The sequence below is a fragment of the Pterocles gutturalis genome, unplaced genomic scaffold (genome assembly GCF_000699245.1).
Source record: "Pterocles gutturalis isolate BGI_N339 unplaced genomic scaffold, ASM69924v1 scaffold8470, whole genome shotgun sequence".
Classification (NCBI taxonomy): domain Eukaryota; kingdom Metazoa; phylum Chordata; class Aves; order Pterocliformes; family Pteroclidae; genus Pterocles; species Pterocles gutturalis.
This window is the reverse complement of record NW_010140725.1, coordinates 13039-21578: the sequence shown is the minus strand read 5'-3', so window position 1 is coordinate 21578 and position 8540 is coordinate 13039. Positions and strand designations below refer to the sequence as shown.

The following is an 8540-nucleotide window of genomic DNA, read 5'->3' as shown; positions in this document are numbered from 1 at the left end:
GTTCTCATCGCAACTACCTACACCATGACTCGCCCTACTTCCTTTGACGCTGAGCATTATATCTGTGCACAAGAGATTTATCTCTGTTCTCACAAACTGAACAGCCCAATTCACTTCCTGGCTCAGACACACAAACACATCCGCACGTATCTGACAGAAAGCGAGAAGAAAAGTGATGACAAAAAACTACCGTTGAAGGGGCAGGAGAAAACTCCATCCTGAATATGCCAGGTGAGGCTCTACAAGTGAACTGTTTAGCATATGCTATGTACCAATGAATGTCAAATTACTGAGAAAAAGAAAGAATAATTGCAAACACTTATGCCTCATGTATGTGTATAAAAAAAATAAAATCAGCTCTTAGAAAGCCGGTGCCGTTGGTGCGACCAAAAGGCAAGGCACCTGACAAACAACGCTACCCCTAATTTTGTCGCTTTGTAGGTGATTGCTTCCTTCCTTCTCTTCCTGCCGTTGATTTCTTCTCTTTTTAGGAAGTGTTCACCAAGAGGCATTCAACTCCCTGAAAACCATGGGAAGGAGGTGGCAGCAGGGAGAGGCTGATCCTATCCTGCAAACAACCCCCAGTTGTTACCCTGCTGCAGAAATGCAAAAGCAGTTCCTGTACCTTTGCTGAATACGAACACGCACCATGCTACAACTTCAAAAATAGGTCTGCTCCTCCTTCAGACAACCGAGGTGTTTCAGGATGTAACAGCTGCCGAAAGCTACGACAGTGCCCAAACCTTGCCTACTGCCCCCCATTAAAGCAGTCTTTATTTACGCTGATGTCTTCTGGAAAGTACTGCATAAACGCCAAGAAAAGGGAAGACTCTGTGATTTGTTTGGGTCTTCTGTCAGAGCAGCAGGCAACTTGCCATCAGTGGTGCCTCTTTGTAACCAAGCTACTCTGTCCCTTCCAAACGACTGATAGTCCCAAGTATTTACTGAATCAAGGGGAAAAAATGGGACTTAATAACGGGAACAACAAGGCACAAGAAAAGATCCCTGTAAAAAAAAACTGCTCAATGAGATAGAACAGAAATGTCCTTCCTTTGCTTTCCCATAACCTCCCCTTTTGCCTCACCTCCCACCTGATAACCACCAAAGCCTGGCTGTGCTTTAACAAAGATGGATCAGTTGCTGTGCGGTCCCCTGGTGCTTACCTATACTCTGAAGTCATCTACTCCTAACCCAGCCATCGTTCAGCAAACTCTAAAAGGAAATAAATTTGTTCATTCCAATAAGCAAATTATAGAATCACCTTCATTCATCTTGTTCCTATATTTTTAAATTTGATTGTGGCCAGGGAATTGCTGGCTGGGAATTACCCTTCCCCCACTCGCACATACACCCTTTAAAAATGCAAAATCTAGCCCTCTATTTCAATATTTCTGATGTCAGTGACCGGTGTCAGCTCTCCCCATACAGTAACTGCTTTAAAGCGCTGCATACAGCACTGCATTAAAAATTAATTACACATGCTATTTTATTGATAGTGCATAATGTAATGAGCACCAGCTGTGCTAAACATCCAAACTCCTTTTTAAGACAGCTATAAAAAAAGAAAGAAACTGCACTTCCAAATGCTTCTCCTGTCAGAGGAGAAAAACAGCAACATCTTGGATGGATTTGAAACAGGATTCTTTGATTTAGCTCTCCATTTGGAGCGTTTGAAGAGTTCAGACTCTCGGGCTCAGCGTAGTGGTATGCGATCGAGTTAACTCTCTCAATGTTGGAGCCATTGTCTTTACTGCAGGCAACGCTGCCTTGAACCCTTTTGTCCCGAGACTACCAGATTCAGTTCCACCCGCTAATATTGCAATTAAGGGCTTTTCTTTTTTTTCTGGGATGTCTGGAAATGGCAGGCATCCACTTTAAAGCACCTTTAAATATCAGTATTGCCCCTGCCGGTGCTTAACTTGACATAACTGGGACTTACAAAGTTACAGTGATCCGACGTCTGTCTAGAACAAAGCCTCAGCCACGCTCAAATTGCCAGTGCCACTGCACCGTGCAGCACCTTAATGTTAGCCTCCTCTTTGCCATCTTAAGGTCTCTTTGCTGCCTCTTGACAAACACACCATTCAGTCAAAAAATCACTTTGTGATTGGATCCATCTATTTTGAGTTTGGATCTCATTTTAATATCTGGTGAGACAGAGAACCGCATAGACAGACAGGTCACATATGATTTTAATCCTTGGATAGATGGATGAACACATAGATTGATAGACAGATGAAAAGATGGATGCATACACTCAGACTGATGCATTACAGTTTTTAGTATATACATCTCTCACACATCCCTGCACTCTGTAAGTACTGTCCACAAAGTCAATTCTACTATAGCATGCATTAAATATTTCTCTAAAATAAATAAATACATGTAGCCATGACTAATAGGGACATTTCTCTTGAATATTAACCAGTACTTTATGCAAACCTCTTCTTAATGCACGAAAACTAAAAGATACATTTACAAAAGGTCTCAGGGAAACTACAGATCTTCGTTTGCCCTCAGACACATATACCAAATTCCTCTTTCTCCTCTCGAAAAAGCACTCAGTGCTGATCAGAAATCAAGTTTTAGTGGACCTTTTTTTTTTTCTTTTGAGATTCCACTCAACAAAAAATTAAGAGCAGAGTACCAGCCATCATCCTGGGACTCAATGAGTTAGGATGTTTTTGCTGGATGAGTTTGCATTCTCCACTCTGATTACTGTTTTGTTTTCCATTGATCCTCCTGTGTTAATAAAACCCAGTCTAGAGTGAACAAAAGCTTGCTTCTTGTTCTAGTAAGAAATGTGCCGAGTGCATACCATATCATTAACGTAAAAGTTTTTTAAATAATGCTGCTTTCTAGACAGACTATTAATTGCATCAAGCCTTTTACAGCAGGGTGGTCTAATCAGCTCTTCTTATTTGTTAACTCCAGTTATAAAACCAACACAAAATTAATACGGTGATGTAATTGAAGGAGGGAAAAGTATTATTTTAAAATATATTATTTATTTACAGGTACTTCTTTTACCTTTACTGTCACCTTAACCTTTGCCAAGAAAACATCAGACTAGTTAAATGATGCAGTAAGTAGAATTTCAGTAGCCATATAAGTGGATATTAACTTTACAACATGACTGTGTGATTTTCAAAATGTCCTAATGACTAATACAGCTGATTCCTTGAATTAACAGGTGCTTGTTCTACTCTTCTGAGCTAGGGCCCCATGCCTTCCTCTATTTTAGACCTTAAACTTCACATCCCTGTCCATTAATCACCGCTGTCCATGCCCACTTGCTGTTTTTATATATGCAACTAAATATTGTAATTGCTTTCCACCTCCTTCCATCAGCCTACATGTGGGAAGGAAGCAGTTTCACTGGTTAGCTGAATATATGTGTATTGGACAGATTTAATTATCTTTAAGGAGGTATATAAAACCCTCACTCATGGGCTCAGGTCCAAAGATTTTGGATCAGGTATATATCTGAATGCAGGCATAGGGGATAAATTATTATCTATGCCATTACAAGCCCCGTTGTCTTATGTTGATTATAATTCCATTTCTGGGGCTTTTGCACCAGATCTTCAGGGCAGGGACTTTTTTCTTTGGAGAGCACACTGTAAAGTGCCATGCACTTCTGCACTGAGATTTTCAAAGCTCATTTCTCGTTAACTTTAATGGGAAATGGGCATCCAAATCTCATAGGCAGCTTTGATAATTTAAGCCTTAATGTACAATATTAATAAATCAGCATCATAAAAGGAGCCTTATGAAGATGTATTGTGAAAAAATAGCCCCACAAAAAGCATTGCAGTCTATGTGTGCGTGCATACAGGCATATACTATTCTTTACATAATTACGTCTCTCAACAATCATTTGCATGTCTCTGTTATGCAAAAAAACCTGTGTGTGTTTTACAGTTACTCTGAGCAGTTGCAATTCATTGAAATGAAATAAAAAGCAGGCTCAAAAAAGCACCCTAATCTGGCAAGGGGCAAAGCAAAATGAATGCTTTGCCCATTTATATTTTAGATCCAAGCTACACAACCCTGTGAATTTCATGACTCTATTCCAATTTCTAATTAAATAAGCACTAAAAACATTTAAACGGGAGAACCCAATTCAGCAGACAGAAGCGTCTGAGGCAAAAAAATAAATAAATAAAGAGACTGAGAGAGAGATTGTTCCAGTAGTAGATATTTTTTTGAAATCACGTGGAAAAACATAGACCTTTACTCACAAATTCCTCGTCCTGTGGTGCCCTGCAGACAAAGAATTGAACAAAGACAGAGGGGACCACAACCAGCAGCAGCTGAGCGACACAGTGGACACCCAAGAGGACTTCCCAGCATCATTTACTGTGATTCAAACTACTACCAGTAGCACCTTTTCTAAAGATTGCAAACAGCTCTGGATGAGGCAGGACAACTTCCCCTGTGCATGACTGAACACTACTCAGCATTCCAGGCGATCGCTCTTATCTAGGTTGGAGATTTCCAAATGCAGTTTTCACACTTGCGTACCCCAAATCCCACCGGCAGCCAGAAGTTTAGATTCTCCAGCACAAAACTGCTGGGACTCTTGAGGGCCCAATTTGTGAGTGCCCAGCAGAGACCTGGGAGCACCTGCAACTTCAAGCCCTCAGAGTCACAGCCTGTTTGAGAACTGCATGGAAAAACTCCAGGTCCTGAGTTAAATGAATGCTGAAAAACAGGAAAGGTAAGAAATTATGAAGGAGGAGGAGAGGCAGGAACTGCTGATGGCTTTTGTTCAAAGAAGGAAACAAATCCTCAGAAGCAAGAACAGGGCTGACAGAATAAAAGGCTAATCAAGTCAGAGAGACAAGCAGATCTCTAAAGCTGTAGCAAGTGACTGTTTTAAATGTCTATATTTAAAAAAAGGCCACAATGCAGGGATTGTCACTAGATTATTAGTCAACACAAAGCACTCACTTTTCTTTAATTTCCACAAAACATTTCAGAGGCTAGAAAGATCCTATAATCCTTGCCACAGGGTTTAAACCCTGTCCAGTCTCATATACAGTGACTACCGCAGAAGCCAACAAAGGGTTAAGGAGACATAATCTCCTTTTTCAAAGGAAGAAAATGTTTCTTTCAAGCAGAACTTGACCAGCTACTGTCATAAACATGTAGCGTGCACTTTGATATAACCTATTCTCTAAGTGCCGCAGACTGCAGCAGTAATTACAGGAAGCCATGATAACAGGTCTCTCTCTCCACAGAGCTGGCATCGCTCTCCCAGCAAACAGGCAATTCTGAAAACTCACAGTGCACAGCTCCAAAGTGAGAACTCGAAGTACGCAAAGTACAAAAGCCTCACCTTCCCACGTTCTTTAATAAGTTACTCCTTCCTTCCTTTTCTATTTTTAGTTGTACTTGCTTTCCTCCCCACTAGCTGCTGGCATCGAAAGCAACGGGGAACCAGGGCATCCAGTTCCCTGCTACAACTACCTGCCTACCAAAGGCACCAGCATGCATACTGCAGCAGTAAAGAGAGAACAGCAAAACATGAGATCTGTTACAGTTTGGTTTACTGGCTGCAGGGAGGAGGGAAGGGGGGAGGCAGGAGAGCTGTCTGACTTTCTGATCCAGTGCTCACCATTCAGAAGAGTTCATCTCTGCACCCATCTCAGGCCAGTTGGTCAATCTGCTGAGGTTGATGAAGCAGAGCCAGATTAAAACAGCAGCCTTCCTATGCTGTGTACAGCAGCTCGGGTAGGAATTCTGACCAAATCCCCAGGATGCAGCGACTGAGCCACACCACGCAGTGTACCACTGCAAGCCCAGTGCGGGCTTGAGAGGGTGTGGGATGAGCCTCTCCCAGGTGGCACAGGAGCCTTCCTCGCATGCCCTGAGCTTCACTCAGGGTCAAAACAGGACCCTGCTGAGTGCTCTCAGCCTCCTCCTGAGAATATTTTGTCTTTCCAAGATGCAAATTTAAATTTCTTGCAAAACTTTTTTCTCTCACTTTATTACAACAGCAAGAGATGTACAGAGACAGTCCCGTGAGATACAGTGTACTGCAGCCAGGTGGTACCACTGCTTGTGGAAGGAAAAAGCTGAGCACAGTAAAGTTTTGCCAGCTTCAGGGGGACGTGAGGAGCTATTTCCCTACGGCTTTACTCCTGCCAGTCATCACTTTGTCTCTAAATCCGCTGGTCCTCGTGCATTACTTATCCAGCATCATTCTGGGAACTCCCTGTTAAAACTCCATGCACACTAGCACGAATGGGGGCTGCAAGGTTTGGCCCATCACAGTGAGATTCCAAAAACGCTTGTGGATTTTGCCACAGCTGTATTTTCCTTTAAGCTCCCCCCCTTCCCCCCCATTTTCACCTCTCCAGCCCGCAGTTCACCATAGACCCAATCTTGCAACTGAGCCACATTCAGAAACACCCACTGATTTCAAAGAGATCACTGGGTCTGAAATTATGGGGTCTGGCGACAATATGTCCGTGTCCTCCTTGGCTAGCTCAGTGCGCCTTCATTTCCACATCACTTTCCCCTCCTTGCGGTGACAAAAGTCAGGTATCCAAAAGGAATAAAGGAAAAGAAAAGCTGATGGGGGAGAGGAGAGGGATGCGAGGCAAGTTACCAAGGAGCATTTTCTCAAAGCAAGGGAGCAAACGGCATGGAGCACATACAGCCTGCGTGCACATGGACACAGAGGAGAGCCTTTAATAGGAACAATTGGAGACAGAGGGGAAAAAAAGGAGGGGGGAAAAAAAACCTCAGATGTTAAATGTTATCCAATTAAGCTTAAAATAAACAGCCCAGAGAGATTAAATCTTGATACTGGAGTATCACATTCTGTGAGGAGTCTCAGACATTTGTTCACAACGTGGCACAAACAGCCCAGCAGGGCCACTGCTCACAGCTGAAGGTGGGCAGGCAGCAGGGGAGGGATGGGGAAATGGAGGGAGTCACGCGCCCTTTCCCACTCCCCATCCTCCGCCAGGGTGGAGGGTGAAGGAGGAAGAGGAGAGGGGTTGTTTAGGGCATTTTCTTTGCCTTCCCCACACAACCCAGCAAAGGCAGCTCTCCCACAGCAAAGACGACATCACTTGGCAGCACTACTGGCCTTTCAGATAGCGACAAAAAAAAAAAAAATGTTTCTATTACCTGACAACTGACAATGACATCCAAATGTGCCTGACGTCTCAGTCTGAATCTCAGTCTGAGTCCCGCCAACTGAGACTGCACGTGCACCACAGCAGGGCAGGCTAAGGCAGGGCGGGAGGGAGGCCAGTGCGCGGAGAGGTGACGTGATCACGGATGTGTGAGGGTGGGAGGAGGCAGCTATGGGAGCCCCCGGCAGGTTTGCAGGCCTGGACGGCCCTGGAGAAAAAACAATAGAAAAAACTGTCAGTCGGATCTAAGTTTGAAGGGACAGAGGAGGCATCATCAGGGGAAACAGGCGAGGCAGGGGCTGGCTGCCTAACACGTGACGCGCTTGGTCTGAACCCCATTCTGGGTCCGGCTGAGGCTGGAGGGTGGGCTCGCGCCAGGCCGGGGAAGAGCAAGAAGAGACCTGGGGGACCTGTGAATCCAGGCTGGGGGCCCAGAGGGGGCACAGAGAGGGGCAAAGCTGGGGGGGACAGCCAGCCCTGGTGTGGAGCGGAGCCGGAGGTGGCGGATTTTGCTACCACACTTGCTCAGGGACCGAATCAAAAGGGGATTATTGTTTTACGGCTGTGTTAATGCATTGAGCTGACACAAAACCGGGCAGGCTTTCTGCCGAGCCGCCGCTGAAGCAGGCTCCACACACCAGCCCGGACAAAGTGTGGTGACTTAGAGCTCAAATGGCTCCAGCGAGGTGCCAGGAGCCGAGCTCCCAGAAGGAAGGATTGGCGGCCGCTCCGCTGCCTTCCCGCCTGAGCTGCGGCCAGTTGTGCATTTGGCATGCCCCAGTTATGCAGGCTGCTTCCCCGCTAGCCTGCGAAGAAGCGACCAACCTTTTTCCTGGTAGCTAAAAGATTATATTGTAACCTCCAACTATATTACTTATTTTTAACCCCTCTAGGAATCACCTGCCATTTAAAAGCTGTATTTAAGAGTTTTCTCCTGCTCTGCTGGAAGCGCTCGCTACTCCTGGCACTAGTCCAAACTGAGCTCCACAGATTTGAGGAACTAAGATATGAGTTTTAAATATCGATATACACCTGCACAAATACAGATAGCACAAACATACACACGCGCATGAGCAGAATCAGGTAGGAGCCGCATTTTTGGCTGGCATGAACTAGCAGAGTTTAAAGGAAAGTTGAGCAAACAGCACCGCTTTACATCTACTGAGACTCCCACCCCCTTCATTTAAAACTATGCCTGCCACTTAATTATTAAGTAAAGGGTAGTTACTAATCAAGGGCAGTTTCTAAATGAAGATATGTGGTGGAGTGGTCACCGTTAAAAAGCTGGCATTTGCCAACAGTTACCGCACAGTGGTAGATCAGAAACCACAGTTTCCCCCTGTATTTAGATCAGGAAATATGTATGTTAATTGTGGGGTAACTTCT

At 44.6% G+C, this 8540-nt stretch overlaps 1 protein-coding gene across 1 annotated transcript in view; it reads right to left on the bottom strand.

Annotated features, from left to right (window-relative positions):
• The window catches only part of BCL11B (B-cell CLL/lymphoma 11B (zinc finger protein)), a gene marked incomplete at its 5' end in the record, with an annotated part of 48354 nt that extends 40992 nt beyond the window's left edge, over nucleotides 1-7362 (bottom strand). The window contains one exon of the mRNA XM_010083776.1: nucleotides 7147-7362. Coding sequence (XP_010082078.1) covers nucleotides 7147-7362 — 216 coding nt within the window. The remainder of the gene's footprint in view (nucleotides 1-7146) is intronic.
• Between the last annotated feature and the right edge of the window lie 1178 nt (nucleotides 7363-8540).